Genomic DNA, 21,656 nt, shown 5'->3' on the forward strand with positions numbered 1-21,656 from the left:
TTTAATAAAACGTGTAAATATTAGTGGTCAAATTTATCATTAAACTTTTAATTTAACCAAAACAGTGACCTTCTTTTGCTGACGTGTCATCTCAAATGATTACTCGCGTGGCCCCGTTGTTTTGGCTGGTTTTAACTTGTGAGACGTGGCCCCACTCATTCTATGACAAGTGTCTCATTCTCTTACTGTCAAAATCAGATTCCCATGTCTTGCCTTCTATTATTATTGTTATTTTACTTATTAGCAGGCTTGAGGATGTAAATGGAGAGGGATGAGAGTAAATATTAGTAAATTTATTATCGCTTTGTGACTGGTATGTTCTGTTTCGTTATTATGAATATTCGATTTTGAAAATTATTAGTATTTCTATAAATATTGCATGCATCAATATTCGCTCTATTTTACTTTGTTTTAATTTAATTTTTTTCTATTTATTTTTAAATTTTTAATTTTTTTAAATTAAATAAACATTTAAACATAATTCTCGAGAAAAATATTTAAACATAAAATATATTATTTTTTATATATATTATGTTATTAAATTTTTCTCCTTTTAATAATTTATATATACAATAATAAAATGATAATTTTATATAATAGAGCAGGTTAATACAGGACAAGTAATAACCATAACTATTCAAAGTCTATTATCTAAAAGAAAAAAATCCATTCATCCTGCACCCGCTTTTCAAATAAAAAATCGATTTGAATTACTTTAAAATTCATTAAAAAGTTGAAATTTTATCATCTCAAATTAAAATCACGATAGAGTTGACAAATTACTTCTCATTCCTCATGTTTCGATTTAATTTGATCCTATAACAATGATTTCAAAAATATTGGCCACTTTAATGGACAGGTATTTTGTAAATTATTTTTAGATAAGGTGGTCGGTTTTTGCTAAAATTTGGTTTTAAGATATTTATTTAAATATAGCACGTAGGATTTAAATTTCGAATGCAGTATAAATTAATGGTAGAAGGTAATATCAAATTTCGAAAGAATTTGACTTTAAAATAGTAAAAATATGTCAATTAAATTTTAGTTGGGTTAACATCGATATTATTATTAGTACAAAAAAGTGCGTTAAGATGCATTATCTTCTTATTTAAGGGTTGAAAAAAATTATAAGTAATTTTAGATATTATATGAAAAAATAGTAAATTTGATAATGAGATTAAAATTAATAAAATATTAAAAGAATTAACAAATATTTCCATAAGGATTTCTAAGAAAATTTCAAAAAGGAAAATAAGGGAATTTTTTAAAATTTCGAAACCCAAAACCTTCCCCGTCTCCGATAATGTTCCACAGGTAGCTTATTATTGCCATATTGTGTTCTTTTAGCTGTTATAAATTTATCGACTTTATTAATGAGTGACGTAACGCAATTAAAAAAATTGAAAAAATAAAAATACTGGTAAGTTAAAAGCAATAAAAAACAAATCGATAAGAATTGCAATATTTCATAGATTTTTTAATACAAGCTAAAAAAAAATAAGTTTTCGCATCACACACTATTTTTGTTTAATTTATAATTAATTTCGAATTTTATTATTTTTAATAATTCTTTAGATGATATTTTGAATGAAAATGTTTATCAATACATGTACTTATAGTGTTAAATATTAGCTTTAATTGGAAGCCACGGTTTTTGCAATGGAATCATTAGATGAGGATTGGAATTGCTCTTCTTTTATTGGTGAATTGTTGCATGAGATCATTCACTTGCTACTAGAATCAAGATTGCAGCTAGTTGATGAAGAAGGTGATACACTACAGGCTAACAAACTTTTAGCGGCATTTTTTTTGACCTTTAATGGCGCTTTTAAGCGCCACTAGAACTATTAGCAGTGTTTTTACAAGCGCAGCAAAAAACGCCTCTATAGCAAACGCCGCAAAATTTCACAGTGTTTATTTAAAAAAACGCCGCTAAAGACCATGACCTTTAAAAAAATTATATTATTTTTAAATTTTAAAATTTGAACTTTAAACTATATACTTTTAAGGATAAATAAAAAATATTAATTAAATTAAATTTTCCATTAAAATTTAAACTTCAAAACTAAATATAAAAATTAATGAATTTAAATTTAATACATAAACATTGATTCAATATATAATTTAATACATAAAAAACACACACACACAAAGTATTACAATTACTAAAACAAAATTCATCCTGGTGAAAAATTAATGCCAAATCATCATCACCTCTCATTAATCAAAGGAAAAAGATCAGAAAAGAAGAGGAAACAATATACATCAGAGGGCTAGTTCAAGCTTAAATGAAGCCAAAGTATTGCAATGCCTGCATATATAACTTAGTGAAGTACTCTGGTCTTGATCTTGGTTAAGACTTGTTCCAGCAATAAAGAAAATTGTTAAACGGAATCTCGGTCACCTGATTGAGCAAAACCATAAATTATTTTATGGCCAAACCATTAGATGCAACGAATGAGCCAACTGATGACATAGCTATGAAAGTGGATGCCATCTTACTCTCTTAATAAGCTAAAAAATATTCAAAACCATAGTTTTAGAATCAAGGTTATCTCAAATGTAAATTGATGAATAAGCAATTTTTTTTCAAATATTTTGATTTCTACAACTAAAACACAGTAAAAAAAGAACAAATGAAGGTAAAATTCACAGGTAAAACCAATAATTTTTGAAGCATTTCAAGTTTTAACAAAGTTCAAATATAAATGAAAGGATTTTTCTAATATTTTCATTTTCTAAAACTCAAAAATAATAATTAAAATATAATGCTAAAATATAACCTAAGATCAGAGAAATGTTTAAGTATGGCGCATACCTGATCTTTGCATCATTCTTAGGAATTGAAGGTAGCCTAGTCAGCCTTCTGGCAAAAACACTTCTAAGATTTAAGTGATAATGATATATCTTATTATCACTAATGCCTGCAGCCAGACACAAAATTGACTTTATTAAATACATCACGACGAATTTAATAGAAGGGACACACACACTCACACATATATGCATGTATATATATATATATTGTTTAATATGCTTTAACTGACAGAATAAATGGACAAAATTTAATATTAAAAAGAAAAGAAAAGAAGCATGCCTCTTGACAGCATTTCAGGCACTATAATAAGTTGTTCGTCCAAATGAATTATTTAAATTTCAGATTATAAATACATATTAAAAAGCGTAGTAAACTTAAAGCAGAATTGAGTCATTGGCAATCCTGTATTATCGCCTACACCTTAAGCAGCTAACAACTAACAGGTAAAAAATCAAAAGAAAGATCCAAAAGAAAAAAAATGAGATCCAAAAGGTTCACCTGGATATTTACTATAATCCATAACATGGGGTGTTTCTGTGTATAACCGGCAGCCATCTCATAGAAGTGATTTGCAATATCAAAGGCAACAGGATTATAATTTGCATACTCATAATCCTATAAGAGTAGGCAGCCAATCAATATCAAGAGAATTACATAATCATTACTTTGAGAGAAAACAAGTCTCGGACAAAAAAGAATGATCACTTGTCGAGTAGCAAATTCAAGATCATATGAAATTTCTATCATCCACTAATTATTTAGATCTCTTTTTGCTTGGTAACTTACATACAAGTACAACTTGCTCTCTTCACACTTAAATAAGACTTATTTAAAAAAATATAAATTTTAAAGAGGCCCTCAACCTTATCTTTTTCCTTGGTTTGTCAAGAATTCATAATTCATTTTATTTTATTGGTCTATTGGAAAAACCCACAATAGAGTTTTTTTTCTCATTTTAGTTTTTCCCGGGAAATAGAATAAAAGACAAAGAATTTTATATAGATGGAGACAAGAGAAGAGGAATGGTAAAATTGGTTTAATTTAAATAAATTGAGTAGTCATACACTTAGAATGTTCTTCTCACCCAACAATAATAAAAAGTTACTCAGAAAATTCACAGAATTGGAAGTCCTTAGTTTGTTATTTTGGCAGCTTAAGGAAAATGAATACATGTAAAAAAGGGAATGTCTGTGCTACTCACCACTTTGATTTTATCCTAACCCAAAAGGAATAAACAAAAATGCCACTAAAATCAACTGTAATCATTGTTAATACCGAATAAAAGCAAAACAAAGTCATCACCTTCTACAGATGAACCAAAGATAGCAAAGAGAGAAGAAAAACTAACCCAAATTCGTCGTAGTTGCGTGAACATTGTGTCCCTTTTCCATGAGCTAATATAATAGAAATAAGAAACCCAAACAATGCAATCTCTAAATAATACAAAATGATAAATCAAAATAAAGTTATATAAATTAACAGTATACTATAGTAAAAAGAGGGATGGTACACAAAAGATAACTACGAAACTTAGTTTTACATGCAAGCAGTCACGTGCTTATGCCCTTTTCTGACTGAGACAGTAATGGGGTCTTTGTGATGTTTTAGGGTTTATAATGGTAGAGAATTAGGCAAATTACAAGGTTTTGCTTTCTTCAAGAGCAACACCAAAGGGCCTGCAAATTTTAACAACCAATAACCACATTTCAATATCAGTTCATGGGTTTAGATTAGTTTACACATTCAATAAAATCATAAATATATTTAATCTCATGATCTTTGATGATAAACATTGAAACTAGATGGACATCATCAAGCCATACATATGTTATTATTGAGCAAATGCAAAATGTAATAGATATGATCCAAGTGTGTATATATATGTATAAGTAAAAAATAACTTCAACTTAATTTTGTTTTCTTGTTTCGAGCTTAAGTTATTGAGTAAGCTGAATTCAAATATTTTAACATTTGACTACAAATAACTTGTAAGACTAACCAAGTTCAACTTGAATTAGAGCTCGAGTATAAATAATTTAGTTTGAAATCAAATATGTCAAATTGATTTTTTATTTGATAAATGAATTTAATCATGTCTGATTAAACTAACCCGAGCAATTTAATTTAATTTAATTTAATGAAAATCAAGCATTAAAAGTGTAACTTGATTTTATCTGCCACTGCCACCATTTTGGATAACACCTGAGAAGTGAACCATCCCATTTCTTGTGGCAAATAAGAACACTCGTTGATGAGTTAAATGATTCAACTAGACCAAGAATATAATCAGCATTAATACTTGAAGAAACCTGCTAAACTCTCTTGTATATGCAGCGCCAATCACCCACATCAGCTTCCACTCTGCAATGCCTATCACAAAATATTAAGCAAAATAAAGGCAAATGTAGTTTCATGCAAACAAATATTCAGTCTCTTCATAACAAATGAATGCTGAAAAGCAGCGATGTCAGGTACAACAAAGTAAACTAACCTATTTTGTTGCCATATTATTCATCAAATTCAGCTAGTTTGATCAGCCAACAGCTGTATAAACAATCCACTACTAGCTATTGTCTTCTTCCACACCAGCAATTTTTGCCATATGCTGAACTTGCCATACACATAATCTCAGTGAGTGCCCAAAACAAATGCATTTATTATGTTTAGGTAATTCTTACACATATTTTCACTCGCAACAAAACTTTTCACTATTGATGGTATAAAAAGCACGCATTGAAGATCAACGCATAAAGTTTAATAATTTAAAGCATTCTAAGTATTCCAGATATAAAACACGGGAGAATCAAAATTCACCTTGAAAGCCAGTCGTTCATTATGAAGCTCTACTCTGCAAATTCCAGGGATTTAATTCCTGCTCTGTAAAAGACCTATTTAGTAGAATTAAAGCATCACAAAACCTAGAATCAGAGAACAAAACACAACGAATGTTTGTAAAAAAATGAAACACCCAAATCATGAAATCAAAATGTAATGAAGACATAATATTGAATGCCAAACACAACAACATTACATCAACCCATGCATACAGTATCATCTAAAATGTTTTTTTTTAAGTATTTTAAGAAGAATAAATTAAAAAAAAAACTACTAGGAATTTCTAAGACGATTGAAACCGGCAGCACCCAAATTAAAAAACCTCACATACGAGTTCACTACTGGGTAGAGTGGCTAGGCGTCGGGAAACTGCGGCAACTCTATAGTGGACTGGCTACCAAGTTTAGCGATATGTCTTGTAGCTTGTTCACTATCGGTATAACGGTAGATCCCAACGGCGGCGCAGATGATTGAGGCGGCGTCGATGCTACTGCTGCTTCTTCAGCCATTGATTTAAATGATGAACGGATTCAAGTTTAGAAAGGATTTTGGGGAAAAAAATGAGGGAAAAAAAAAGAGATTTCATGTCAAAATTTTGAGATTTCGGGGGAAGGGGGAACCGATTTAGGGAAAAAGTTTTAAGGCATTTTGGGGTAACAAAACGGGGCTGTTTTGTGTAAGATTTTTTGTCGCGTTTTTTACAAAAACGTCGCAAAAAGTTATTTCTTTTTACACTTAAATGGTGTTGTTTTACTCTGCTAAAAATCTATTATTTTGTTTTAATATATATGAACTTTATCATTATCTCTTAAATAATTTAAATTATATTGATAATTTTAATATATTAAAATAAATATTATTTTTTTTATAATTATATAAGAAATTAATTAATATATAAATTAAAAAAATCAGTCATATACCAAAAAAAAACTTTAAAATTATTTTAATTAATAGTATTTTATTTTTTCTATTTTTGACATGTGTTTTTCTATATTTTTACTTTTAAATTTTTTCTCAATAAAACCCAAATGTTGCTTCAATTTTCCAACAGTGAACCCTAAACTTAAACCTCAAATTATAAGTTTATATCTTAAACCCTAAATATATATATTACAAGGGATAAAAGTAATTAAAAAAATAATCTTATTACTTACCTAAACCCAAAAATAATTTGATTTTTTGTTATCTTATCAAAAACCCTAACTCTTAAACCTTAATAGCCTAACCCCTAAAACCATGAACAGTACTACGATCCTAACTGTAAAACAAAAAACCACAAACTCTAAACCATAAATCCTAAACCAAAAACAATAAACATTACATCATAAACCCTAAACCCCTAAACCATGGACAGTAAACCTTAAATCTTAAATCATAAATTCTAAACCCCAAAATAATAAACATTATATCATAACCCTTATCCCCTAAACTCTAAACCATAAAACATAAACCATAAACCATTAACCCCAACCCTTAAACCATAATTAGATATTTAATTATATGTATACACCTAAATTTTGATAGAGATACATATCAGAATTATATATGATTTTCGTTTTAATGTGTAATTGTAGATGTGAAATTCTAATTGTGGTTTAAATGTATAATTGAAACTTTAATTTTGATTTAATTATACACAGTTTAAAAAATAAATACATCAATATATTTTTATATTGAATAAATATAAATATTTATGTATGCAATATATAAATATAAAATGATGTTATATCAATAATTGTGTTCATAATTTATGCTTTTGGGATTTAACCTATTGCATACTAAACCATTGTTCATGTATACTTTTGGGATTTAACCCATTTTGATATATATATTTTAAAATAATAATTTATATTTATCTTATTTAGATTTATATTATAAAAAAATCAAAGATACACAAGTTAAGTAGTTTACCATATTTACCTCTAAACCCCAAACCCCAAATCCTAAACTATAGGCCCTAAACACTAAACTATAACCCATAAACTAAATTACTTTTTTGCGGCGTTTTTCCAAAAGCACCACTAAAACCTCGATCTATAGCAGCGTTTTTTCAAAAGTGCCGCTAAAACCTCGATCTATACCGGCGTTTTTCCAAAAGCGCCGCTATTGTTCAGTTTTTAGCGGCTTTTAGACCAAAAACGCTGCTATTGCTCAATTTTCGCGGTGTTTTATTGCAAACGCAGCTAATGTATAATATTTGTGGCGTTTTTTGTCCAAACGCCACTAAAAATGCCGCTAAAGCCCTATTTTCCGTGTAGTGATAGTTGCGTATGGAAGGCTGCCGCATCGAGGACGTACACAGTGGCCAGGGGATACAAAACTTTGAAATAAGAGTCGAGGAATGATGTGAATGTTGTTGAATGGAAAAGAGTTTGGAAAGTTAAGGTCCCGCAAAGAATTCGACAATTCCTATGAATGTGCATGCATGGCTGGTTGTTAACAAATGTGGAAAGATGCATGAGAGGTCTAATAAACGATGGGTCGTGTTTTATTTGTGCCCACATGGTGAAAAATATAAATCATGTGTTGAGAACGTGTTCGATGGCTCAAACAGTATGGAAGAGGTTAGTTCCTATTAATCTCCATAATGATTTATTTACTATAAAAATTGAAGACTGGTAATGTGTTAAATGAGAAGAAATATTTGGTGAAAGAAATCCATTGGGAGATAATTTTTGCTAATATCCCATGCAGACAGTGGAAAGGTAGAAATATGATTATCTTTAATGAGCAAAATTTAAGTATGAATGCAATGGTTATGATGAGTCTGTCATGGGCAAGGGTGACTATGTGATTATGTTCTGATTCGTGTCATTCGATAGTTCCAATGTGGGAGTTTCCACAGTTGGGGTGGTTGAAGTTTAATACGGATTATGGAGTTGATGTAAGTTCTGAAATTGCCATTATTGGGGGTTTAGTGAGGAATCATAAGAAATATTGGATGTTTGGGTATGGTCGAAATTTGGGAGTTAACTCAGTGTTAGAAGCTAAATTTCATGTGATTATGGATGGACTCCAATTGGCATGGGAGCAAGGGGTGCGTCGTTTGGTTATTGAGAGTGATAGTAAAACGACAGTGGATTTAATACTTGGGAATGAGAGAAGGGGGAAACTCTTGGCTGGGGTTGGAGATCTGTAATTGGATGGTGAATAATTGGTATGTTAAGATTTGTTTTGTGCCAATAACAACAAATATGGTAGTTGGCACTATAGTTAAGGAAGTTAGGAGGTGTACAATAGGTTTTTTTTTTTTTGCTCAACTGTCTCCAGTAATGCAATATGTGATCATACAAGATAAATGTTAAGCAAGTCTATTATTTGAGCTTGAAAAAAAACCACCAAAGAAGTCCAAACCAGTCTCAAACATAAACCCAAAGTGAACCAAAATAAAATAACATACACATAGAGAAAAGAAACCCAAAAGGCAATGTAACAGCCTAATTTTCAGTGGTGTCGGAACAATGATTCGAGATCACTAAATCCGACAAATGAGTAGGAAATATTATTAATTTAGTGAGTGTAAGTTAAATGTAAAGTTAGGAAAAATTTTGAAAAAGTGAATAGTGTACTAAAAATAAATATTAAAATGATTAGAATCGAAAACGAGGTATCGAGACCTTGAGAATTTTAAATCAAGCCATAAATATTTTTATAAATACTTATGGAGTGTTAATATGTTAGTATTAAAGTTTCATCCAAAAATTTTAAAGTCTGATAGTTAATTGAACAAAAAAAACTAAATTGTATCAAATGCAAAATTGTGGAAAATGATTAAATAGCTTAAATGATAAAAGAAAGAGGGTTTAAAAGGCAAATAGACCCAATGTCTATTTGGGCTGGACGGCCAGGGCATGAAATCAGCAAGAAAATAAGGAGAATCAAGGGCAAAATTGCAAAATTTACTTAATAAAGCTAGGACTAAAGTGGAATTATCTAGATTTCTCTTTATTTTTATGTATTCTCATCAGCAAAACGCCATGAAAGAGTTCCCTTAAGCTATTTTTTCATATTTTTACTTCAAGTAAGTTCAATTCTTGATTATTTTTTGAATTTTTTTGTGGTTTTTGTGACTTTTACAACTAAGTCCACTTGTTGAATTCATTAGTTTTTGATTCTATGAAAGAAATTGAAAGTTGATATGAATATGTGCTAGAAGTATATGATGATTTGGCATGGAATTAGAGCTTTAAATTGTTTATATGCTGAATTTATTGAAAGAATTGAATAGAAAGTGAATGTTTGGGACCTAATTGTAAAAGAGTTTGAAGTTAGAGTTTTATGTAGAAATTCTAAATTTCAATAGTTATGAAATAACTTATAATGTCTAGGAAAAGTATTATCTTAATTGAGGGGTTAATTGAGCAAGGACTGAATTGTATGAATTGTGAAATTTGGGGCAAAATGGAAATCAACATTTTGCACTAAAACTATTTTGGATAGCAGCAGTAGTCTAATTTTGAAAAATCATCAAAATTTGTAGAAATGGAATTAGAGGATAAATAAAATATGAAATTAAATCTTATTAAGTCTAGCTTCTTATAGAAGAAATGATGTAAGCAATGGAATTGTAAATAATGAGATATGATAAATTTGTGAGACAATGTCAGAATGATTTTGGGTTCCCCTGTTCTGACTTTGTAAAATCATAAAAAATTGGATAAAAATAATTAGGGGCTTAAATTCATATATTTAGAATCCTGAATGAGTCTATTTTCAAGAAAAATAAACTAGGATATCATTCGAATCCTGTACGAGGAGATAATTAATTTTTAGTGAAGAAGGGTCAGAACTGTCAAACAGCAGAACAGGGGAGACTTCAATGAATAAACTGTATTAATTGCCCAACTAAAAATTATGGAATTTTTATGGTAAGAATAAATACGAGTCTAGTTTCTGATAAAATTTATGGATCTTAATTTGGAGTTTTTTAGCTCAAGATAAAAATAATTTAGTGACTATGACACAGATGGACAGCTTGAATATTTACATAAGTAATAGTAAAAATTATGGACAATGTTAATTACAAGTGTGTTATTTATACTAAGGATGTGGATGAAGAGGAGGAGGAGGAAAAGTAAATATATATATATGAATGGCTTGGGTATAAATTGATCGCATGCCCGATTATAATCGATAAATGTTGAATAAGAAATGATATAATGTTTTATTTGGAATATTTATTATGAAATTATGTGTAACAGCCTAATTTTCAGTAGTGTCGGAACAGTGATTCGAGATCACTAAATCCGACAAATGAGTAGGAAATATTATTAATTTAGTGAGTATAAGTTAAATGTGAAGTTAGGAAAAATTTTGAAATAGTGAAATGTACTAAAAAAAATATATATATTAAAATAATTAAAATTGAAAACGAGGTATCGAGACCTCGGGAAATTTAAATCGAGCCATAAATATTTTTATAAATATTTAAGGAGTGTTAATAAGTTAGTATTAAAGTTTCGTCAAGAAATTTTAAAGTACTGATAGCTAATTGAACAAAAAGGACTAAATTGTATCAAATGCAAAATTATGGGAAATGATTAAATAACTTAAATGATAAAAGAAAGAGGGTTTAAAAGGAAAATAGACCCAAGGTCTATTTGGGCTGGACGGCAAGAGCATGAAATCACCAAGAAAATAAGGGAAATTAAGGGTAAAATTGCAAAATTGCAAAATTTACTTAATAAAGCTAGGGCTAAAGTGGAATTATCTAGATTTCTCTTTATTTTTCTGCATTCTCATCAGAAAAAACACCATGGAAGAGTTCCCTTAAGCTGGTTTTTCATATTTTTACTGCAAATAAGTTCAATTCTTGATTATTTATTGAATTTTTTGTGTTTTTGTGACTTTTACAGCTAGGTCCATTTGTTGAATTCATTAGTTCTTGATTCTATGAAAGAAATTGAAAGTTTCTATGAATATGTGATGGAAGTATATGATGATTTGATATAGAATTAGAGCTTTAAATTGTTTATATGCTGATTTTATTGAAAGAATTGAATAGAAAGTGAATGTTTGGGACCTAAATTGTAAAAGAGTTTGAAGTTAGAGTTTTATATGGAAATTCTGAATTTCAATAGTTATGAAATAACTTATAATGTCTAGGAAAAGTATCAATTTAGAAAATTAGTTTAATTAAGGGGTTAATTAAGTAAGGATTGAATTGAATGAACTGTGAAATTTGGGGCAGAATGAAAATCAACATTTTGCACTAAAATAGATTTGGACAGCAGCAATAGTCTAACTTTGAAAAATCTCTAAAAATTGTAGAAATCTAATTAGAGGATGAATAAAATATTAAATTAAAGCTTATTGAGTCTGGTTTCTTATAGAAGAAACGGTGTAAGCAATGGAATTGTAAATCGTGAGATATAATAAGTTTTATGAGACAATGTCAGAATGATTTCGGGTTCCCCTGTTCTGACTTTGGAAAATCATCAAAAATTGGATAAAAATAATTAAGGTATTAAATTTATATGTTTAAAATCCTTAAAGAGTCTATTTTCAATAGAAATAAGCGGGAACATCATCCAATCTCGTACGATGAGATAATTAATTCTTAGTGAAGAAGGGTCGGAACTGTCAGACAGCAGAACAGGGGAAACTTTAAAGAATAAACTATACTTATTAGCTAAACCAAAAATTCTGAAAATTTTATGGTAATAAGATAAGTAAGTCTAGTTTCAGGGAAAATTAGCGGATCTTAATTTCGAGTTCTGTATCTTAAGATATAAATAATTTAGTGACTATGACGCAAATGGACAGTTTTGAATATACATAAGTAAATAGTGAAATTATTGATAATGTTACTTGTTGCATGTTATATAAATTAAGGATGTGGAATGGAGAGGAGGAGGAGGAAAATGTGTATGAATATTCAGCTAGCATGGGTAATTTGTATGTTTTAGGCTCATGGACTAAATTGAATAAAAGTAAAATTTTATGGGCAATTTTGTAAAAAAAATGTTAGAAATGACCAATTTGCATGAAATGGATTATTTTATTATTTAAATTATAAAATTGAATGAAATTATTAATTTAGCTCAAGATCAGGGAAAAACATGTTTTAAGGATTAAATTGAAAAGTGTTGAAATTATGGAAAATTTTGACATTTTATAGAATTCATAGGTTGTTATCAATTTGTGTGAGAATAACGGCTGGAAATAAGGATTAAATTGCAATAATTTTATTTTATTTTAACCTAAGGATGAAATCGTCATTAATTAAAAGTTTAGGGGTAAAATAATAATTTTGTTTAGAGCATTAGTTGAATGTATTATAACATGAAATAAATGAAAACGACGATCAAATTTCTTTATAAAGATCCGGATGACTTGAATACGAGACTTGAACGTGGAAAAGAAAAGATATCGGATTAATGAAATATCTGATAAATGAATCGGTAACTCCGGTAATGCTCTGTAACTCTATTCCGGTGACGGATTCTGGTTAGGGGCGTTACATTATGATTATCGTTATAATACAAAAATCGTACTTGTGAATTTGTATAACTAAATTTTAGTGACCAATTGTTAATTTTATGAATTTCATGATGTGTTATTTCTTATGAATTGATGATAAAATCGTGAATAATGTAAAAGCATAAAAATTGAATAAACGATCAAATTGAGCACTTTCAATGACAAGATGAATTGATGGAAAAGACAATGGTTGATCCATGACAAAGTGCGAAATGTAGGTATGGTATTAACCATACCGAGTTGTGAAACGTAAGTATGGTATTAACCATACCGAGATGTGAAACGTAGCTATGGTATCATCCATACCGAGTTGTGACATGTAGATATGGTATCATTCTTACCGGGTTGTGAAATGTAGGTATGGTATCATCCATACCGAATTGAAAAATGTAGATATGGTATTATCCATACTGAGTTGTGAAACGTAGGTATGGTATCATCCATGCCGAGTTGAGAAATGTAGGTATGGTATTATCCATACTGAGTTAAGAAATGTAGGTATGTCATTTCCCATACCGAGTTGTGAAATGTAGGTATGGTATTTCAATGAGGAAAACCATACTGAGTTGTGAATCGTAGCACTAAGTAACGACGTACTCAATTTCATAAGACGTTCTCCAATTTGACAAAGTTTTGGTAATTATTATTTGAATTTATATGATAGATTTTAGTGAAATTGAAATTTAGCTCAATTATGTGATTTCATAATTTAGAGATTGTGTTTGACAGGTTATATTAGTAAATTTTGAGTATGTGAATCAAAGTGACAGAATTTAAACAGCTAATGAGGTTGAGCTTATTCACATGAATTTGTCATTTGAAATTGTGATTGACAAGAAGAAACAGTGAATTTGCATGCTTATGAATGATTACACATAATTATCTGAAAAACAAGAAAAATGACGATTATTGATATATGGAGACATGAGACATTGATATATGAATGTGGAATATGTTTGATAAATTTGTTCATTCTTAATTATGGAATTATGTACCTCATGTGTGCTATTTGTATAAAGATGATATTTCAAATACTTTGGTGAGTAAAGCTTAAATACGAAATAGTATGAAATCGAGACAAGTTCTTATGAAAATATATTTAAATTATCTGTAAGTGTTTTGTACTCCTTGGTAATGCCTCGTACTCTATTTCGGCGACGGTTACGGGTAGGGGGTGTTACAGGCAGCGTCTTTTCCACCCAGCAAATTCCTGGCTATTCTCGCGTCAAAGATCCCCACAAATAAACAGCTAAATCTTCCAAAATCCGGCAATGAATCGCCCAGAAAAAGGAATTAGTTGAGACAATCATCCATATTTCAGAATTTCTCAACCTAGTCGTCATTACAAAGAAATGTTTATGGTGACTGACTGAACTGTCAATCAGAATCGGCCACTTCCACCGCTTTCGAAGGCTCATCTTCAACCCACTAAAATCCGCTTCAGTTCGCAAACCTTTAACAACCATTGCATGTGCTGCTCTATTACCTTTTCGCGCAATAAATTGGAATCGACAAGAATGAAAGTTCCTTACCAAATTCTTCACATCCCAGGTAAAAGGTCTGGATTCCAAGTAGTCCTCACTTGTTTGTTGAATAAATAAATTTATACATTATAGAATAGATTACCAATATATTAACATTATATATATAATGTTAATCTCACACATTTAATTTGTATTAATTATAAAAAATAATTTTAACATTATTATTTATTATCAATGATTTTACAAATTTATAATTTTATTAATTAATAGATATATTATGTTTTTTTTAAGTATAAATTTTAAAATACATAACCAAATTAATTAATTTCGCATTTCAAAAGTTTTTCCAATATGTTGCTTTTAGAGGTGAGCATCAGTCGGGCCGGGCTCAACTAAAAATCTAGGCCCGATTACGACAATATTAAATTTTATATTATTTTTATATAATTTTAAAATATATATAATACATCAAAAATACTAAAAACATCAAAATAAATATTTCCCAACAAATTGAAAATAAAATTTAAAAAATATGTATACTTAAATAACACTAAGATAGATGCAACTTAACAAGCAAATGTCTCTAAAATAATAATAAAATTAACAAATGTCTTTAAAATAATAACATAATTAACAATAAAATAAGTTTTATATAATATTTAAACAATAACAACAAGATAGTAGCAACATAATATTAAAATGGTAGCAAAATAGGGAGAAAATAACAATAAAATAATATTTAAAAAATTAAATTTTTTGTCCTTTAGTGAATTCGGGCCGAGCTAGGCTCGGGGCCAAAAATGGCTTATCCAAGGCCTGGCCCGTTTTTTAAACTGGCCTTATTTTTTTGTCCAAGCCCATTTTTCGGGCCTATGTTTTTGCCCAAACCCCTCCCACATTTCAGGTGGACCTTTGGGCCGGGTGGCCTGACCTATGCTCACCTTTAGTTGCAAAAATATAGGCTCGAAATGTGGGAGGGTTTGGGCAAAAACATAGGCCCGAAAAATGAGCTTGGGAAAAAAATAAGGCCCGTTTAAAAAAGGGCCGAGCCTCGGGTAAGGCATTTTTGGCCTGGGCCCGACCCGGCCCAAATTCACTAGATGAAAAAAAACATTGTTTTTTTAAATATTATTTTCTTATTATTTTCTCCGTATTTTCCTACTAATTTACTATTATGTTGCTACTATTTTGCTCTTATTGTTTGGATATTATATAAAACTTATTTTATTGTTAATTTTTTTATTATTTTAAAGACATTTGCTAATCTTGTTATTATTTTAGAGGCATTTGCTTGTTAAATTGCATCTATTTTAGTGTTATTTAAGTATACATATTTTTTTAAATTTATTTTCAATTTGTTGAGAAATATTTATTTTAATGTTTTTAGTATTTTAGATGGTTTATATATATTTTAAAATCATATAAAAAATAATACAAAAATTAATATGGTCGAGCAAGGTCAGGCTTGGGTTTTAACATTTTTATTCGGGCCGGACTTGAGAAAAATTTTAAGCCCATTTTTCGGGCCAGGTCCGGCCTCGGCCTAGCAAACGGGCCTAAATTTTTAGTTGGGACCGGCCCGGCCCATGCACACCTTTAGACTTGACCCATGCTCACCTTTAGTTGCTTTTATATATCAATAATATAAATAATTTTAAACCATAAGCCATCCACAATTTTTTTCAAATAAAGAAACACGAAGAATTTATGAAAATAACAAAAGAATTGACATTTATTTATAGAATAAATGTGAGGTGTGCAAGTGTTTTCTAGTTGACATGGGGATTAAAATTAACTTTTTAATTTCTTAAAATATATTTAAAAATATGCATCTTTTTATTTTATTAATTTATTTGTAAGTTAAAAAAATTTTCTATTTTTAAATTAAAATTCTTACTGAGGATAAATGACATAATAATTTTTTATTTAAGAAACAAGAAAATGAAGAATTTATCAAAACTTCTTAGAAAAAAAATAAAATAAAAAATAGATGGTTAAAATATTTGTTGTCCATAATCATTCTCAAAATTTTAAAATACGAATAATTCATATGTCAAACAAAATAGGTTGTGATATTGTAATATATATGATATAATATTTTAATGAAAAAAACAAACAACAAAAAACATCGTTAATAAAATAATAGAGTAAACTATTTAGTTGGTTATTTAATTTTTAGGGCACATTCATTTTAGTCGCCAAAAATGAAATTTTTGTAATTTTGTCATCCAACTTTTATAGTACTTTCTTTTTAATTATCCAAACGTTAAATCTCTAACGCGGTAAACTATACATGTCATATCATGTTTACACTTTTAGTTTGGTCTCCTAACTTCTAAATCACTTTCATTTTGGTCATTAAAAAATTATTTTTATTATAAGTATTGTTTGGAGTAAAAAAAGATATCAATGATTAAAGTGAAAAGACAATACAAACTAAAATAATACATAAAACTTTATCAAATTTTACTTGTTTATCTCATTGCAAAAAATTATATTTTTTAATATAATATTAAAATTTTAAATTTCAAAATATCAAAATAAGTTATTGAATTTTTTTATCCCAAACAATGTTAACCGATTTGTTATTATAATATTGAAAACAATTAATTTAATATCATTATAAATTTTATAATTTTATTTTAGATTTCCAAATTATTTTAACGAAATCAATTCAAATATCACTTAACAAAGAATGAATAAGAGCAAATTAATAATTTTTTAATGCATTTAATTTCTATCACTTTTTTATTTTAATTGTTAATATTTTTTACCCTAGATTATATTTAAAAAATGTTTTTCTATGACCAAAATAAAAATAATCTAAAATTTAGGTGGCAAAAATAAACATAAAAAATATAATACGAACTGTAGAATTAACCGTCATTAAAAATTTAACATTCCGATCTCTAGAATATAAGATTAGTACCCACCACAATAGTTTTGGCGGGAAAATCTGGGGTGAGAAATATTTTGAACTCTATAATTAAAAAGAAATACGTAAGAACCCTAAAAACGAAAAAAGAAAATAAAATCGAAGAGATTGTAAAAATGGAAGACAGCGAAAGTGAAGCAATTTTCGATACTCTGAACCTAAATCCCCAACTTTTTATCAATGAAACCTTGAACACAGTGGATGATCTCCTCAACGATGCCTTCGATTTCTATCTCCAGTATCTCTCTCCCCCATTCTCAGTTTCTATTAATCTTTTAATTTTTTTTTATGTGAGTTCTCTCAGGAAAGGTTAGTAAAATTTTGTTGAAAATGTGCAGAGAAGCTTCCAAACTTTTGAAAGTCGAAGTTACCGGCTGCTCCCAAGAACCAACCAAGGTAACCTGGAATTTCTCTTTCATTTTGTAAAAATAAAGTATTATTACTCTTGAGTTTAGAAATGTCGATTTCTTAGAGCTGAAAATGATTTATATTTTTCAAAATTTTGCTAATTATAGTTGCTGCGAAAATTAATTTGCCTTAAATTAAAAATACAGATGATTTAATTTCGTCAATCATGCATCTCATATTGATTACTGTTTATTGAATTCAAGCAAGTGTTCATATTTTCCCCCCAAATTCTTGAATGAAAATAAGTTAAAAAAGGTTGCATTTGGAATTTATATTTCAAAAGATGGATTTGGATTTTAATCACAGTAGTTATTAGGTAATTAAACACATTAGATGTAGCATTTATGATTATTTTTTAAATTCCTGGATTTGTTTGATGCTTATATATTGGTGAATTTGAAATTCATACACATTTTTCAAATATATAATTATAATGAATATGAACTAATTTATGTATTTTCATTCTCAAAGTTAATATAACAAATGACATCTAAGTTCAAATTGTCAAGCTCATGTTTTCCAAACATATCAATAGAGTTTAACATTATTGATTTGAAAAAATATGGTTGAGCACTAGAAAATGCAGGAGAAGAAGCAATTTTGTGATATTCCTAATTGCACGTTAAGCTTTTCAACTCTTTGTTTCTTTTTAGGGAGTTAATTATATTCGCAATATGATTCAATCAAGTTTGGATAAGCGGCTTGCTATGTGGGAGAAGTACTGTCTTCGCCATTGTTTTACGGTTCCTGAAGGTTTTTCTTTGCCTGAAAATGTATGTTTTTGCGATGATTATGAGGAATCATTAATTTCTTGGTGCGTATATCTGTTCAGTGTTACTTGTGTTGCAAATGCTTACATGTTGAGAAATGGATTTTATTGTTGCATGTTGAGTTTATATGTAAAAGGTACTGAATGCTAGACAAAATTGGGACTAAACAATTGACAAAAGAGATATGGACTGGAGATGTCTGTCATGATATAACATAGAAGGCATTAAATAATTGATAGCTGTGAAATGTTCACTTAGGTTGTACTTAGGAATCTGAGTTTCAGAAGATGGATTTAAATTTCAATATGGTGTAAGTCGTGTGATAAAAAAACTTGTAAGTTTAACATCCATGACTGTTTTTGAAATTTATGGATTTGTGGGATGCCTGTATAAGTGATGAATTTGAAATTCCTATGGATCTTTCTTATTTTGATATTCAAGTTTTTATATCTTTAAATACATAATCATAATTTTAATTATTTTATGCACAATGATGCATTTATTCTCACAATTAATGTAGGAAATGAAATCTAAATCCAAATTCTCAAATTCATATTCCCAAACATAGCATTAGGAAATTAGGGATAATTGAGCTAAGGTAATGGTAGAAAATTGAAATCTCAATAATTTGGCCTTCATTGGGATTGGCGAGAGGCACTACTAAACAACAACCATTTGTTATAGTTGGGAATTTGGGACAAAGATAAAAATGCATATCATGAAGATCTAGTGATAGTAATTGATATTATTGTTCTCCAGACGCAAAGGATGTCAAAGAAATTGCTTGTTAACGAAATGTAGAAGTCTAGAAAAAGAAAATATATGGAAAACTCTACATAAATGCACGTGTAACTTTGTTCAAAATTTGCTTTAGTTTTTTATATCTTGTTAAATTTATTTCTTTATTTTAGTTATAATTGTGAACTTTCATTTATTTTCCTTTCTAGGATGAGTTACTTGCTAGTTCTTCAACGATTCAAGATGCTTTATCTGATCCAGATGTGGATGCGGAGTTGGACTCGTTAAGGAATAAATTAACATTGGTAAAAGGAATTTGTAATGGTTATATGTACTTATATTGCATAAATGTTTATTTGCCTGAATTTATTTAATCCCCCCTCCCCCCTCCCCCCAATTTAATCTCTGTCTAAAAGAGAACTTCTTCATAGGTTGGGGCAGAGACTGATAAGATCAACAGTGAACTCAAAGAATTGGAAAGACAGTCTGCTTCTAGTGGGCATTGTGCTGGACTTATTAATGAGGCATTGCAGTTATATGAAGACACCTCTGTACAGGACATGTTTCAAGGTAATTTAAGTTGCCTTGTACTGCATTAAATCCATGAGATTGTGCTTTCTGGTATTTGGGACTATTAAGGATTGAATCCTAATTGCTGGAATTATCGGTTCTACATCTCCTATCACCACGCGGCTGCTGGCAAGATAGTCTTTGCTTGCACCAAAAATAGAAATCCTTTTTTGACGTTGTACACGTAAAAGCTAGCCTTTCATAATTATTGAACTTGTAATTGCTATCTGGTCAGATTTTTAAAGCACTAGTTTTTGAGTTAATTCATCATGGTATTTACCTGTAATCTTTCTTTCCTGCAGAAATGATGCAAACTGCAACTGAGCTCCGTGTCAAAATGAAGAAGCTAAAGACCAGACAGGCGGGAAAAATGGAACATGAACGAGCCGAGAGGATACACAATTCACTTACCAATTACTTCACCGTGAACCCGAAGAAGGGTACAAAATTTTTCTGTTTCTGTACACCTGCACAGTTACTAGGTCTGTGTATTCCCTGCTCCACCTTGTGATGTAATTTTCATGTTTATTTTTTTTTCTTCTCATTTGAAAAGCAGGCCTTTCGAACGCAAAGTTGGATGATCTTCACGAATTTCTAGCGGAACTGAAGAAGATGTAGATGTTATAAATATATATGGTAATTTGTCTTGTTGCCTAGTTTCTGTATTTGCTTTTATAGTTAACTGTTATGTCCTCTCTTTCTGTTATCCTCTTCTTTCCGTTTGGATTGTGGACATCTTGCCTCTCTTTGTATTGTCCCTGTAACTGTAAGCACTAAGCAAGTAGATTCTTTTCTATTTTTTCAGGTCCGAAAATATCGGACTAATAGATTGAACCGGTTGAATAGAGAATTTGAAGCTTGACTGGTCAGGTATTATATAAAGAACTTAAACCATTTGAGCCAATCTAAAATTGGTTCAAATAGTAAAAAAAAAAAACGAATTCAAATTAGGCCATTGCATTTAACATTTAATAAGATAAAATTTTTAATATAATGTTTAAAATTATTCATAATCTCTTTTCAACTTTTAAATAAGAAAATAAATGCATTTCAGTGTGCTTGAACTTATATTCTTTTGCATTAGCAACAATGCAGATGTCAGCTGAATGAAGACCCGGTCAACTTATTAAAATAAAATTTATATTCAATTTTTATTATAATTTCCCGAAATATAGCTTTGACTTGATGCTTCACAAAAGATTTAATGCTTCATAAGAGTTTATCACCATGTCAGTAGCTTGTTAACTATGAAATCTATAGTTCATTTTCGGATAGTAGATTCAGATACAAGATGCTATTTGAATTATAAAATTAGATATCAAGTATTCAAGAATTTTTTATGGATGATAATTTAATATTAAAATTTAACGAGTATTTGAATCGGAAATACTTAAAAGAGCAATGGTACACCCAGAAATAAAATGTATTGGGTATGAAACTGGCAATATTAATAATTATATAGGAATTCCAGTCATAAATTTATTAGGGATTAGTATTTAGGTGGGTGAATCAGCTATATCTATAGAGAGAGATTTAATAGTAATATTTTATAACAACATTTTATCTATAACAGTAATAATGTCATAAAGTATGAAGTAAATTTTCTTATTAAATTA

At 29.2% G+C, this 21,656-nt stretch overlaps 1 protein-coding gene and 1 long non-coding RNA gene across 11 annotated transcripts; one reads left to right on the plus strand and one right to left on the minus strand.

Moving 5' to 3' along the window:
* Window positions 1-2,193: 2,193 nt before the first annotated feature.
* Window positions 2,194-6,366, minus strand: LOC121209641 (uncharacterized). 9 transcript variants are annotated; one of them, XR_005904744.1, is made up of 9 exons: window positions 5,985-6,341; window positions 5,633-5,706; window positions 5,310-5,423; window positions 5,128-5,188; window positions 4,359-4,494; window positions 4,167-4,251; window positions 3,317-3,433; window positions 2,819-2,924; window positions 2,194-2,404 (listed from the first exon to the last, which is right to left on the minus strand). It is a non-coding gene; the product is annotated as an uncharacterized lncRNA (long non-coding RNA). The 9 variants fall into 9 exon arrangements; XR_005904748.1 differs by having other exon boundaries at window positions 4,167-4,494; window positions 5,985-6,366; XR_005904745.1 differs by having other exon boundaries at window positions 4,167-4,494; window positions 5,128-5,179; window positions 5,985-6,345.
* Window positions 6,367-17,615: 11,249 nt separating this feature from the next.
* LOC121209642 (protein MIS12 homolog) lies at window positions 17,616-20,890 on the plus strand. Of its 2 annotated transcripts, none has more exons than XM_041080616.1 (7): window positions 17,616-17,792; window positions 17,893-17,950; window positions 18,616-18,735; window positions 19,680-19,775; window positions 19,902-20,040; window positions 20,343-20,480; window positions 20,594-20,890. In XM_041080616.1, the coding sequence occupies exons 1-7, from the start codon at window positions 17,671-17,673 to the stop codon at window positions 20,656-20,658; spliced, it is 738 nt and encodes a 245-aa protein (XP_040936550.1). In that variant the 5' UTR covers window positions 17,616-17,670; the 3' UTR covers window positions 20,659-20,890. The 2 variants fall into 2 exon arrangements, with proteins under 2 accessions (XP_040936550.1, XP_040936551.1); XM_041080617.1 differs by having other exon boundaries at window positions 20,597-20,890.
* Window positions 20,891-21,656: the final 766 nt, after the last annotated feature.

Source organism: Gossypium hirsutum, chromosome A11, assembly GCF_007990345.1.
Source record: "Gossypium hirsutum isolate 1008001.06 chromosome A11, Gossypium_hirsutum_v2.1, whole genome shotgun sequence".
NCBI classification, from domain to species: domain Eukaryota; kingdom Viridiplantae; phylum Streptophyta; class Magnoliopsida; order Malvales; family Malvaceae; genus Gossypium; species Gossypium hirsutum.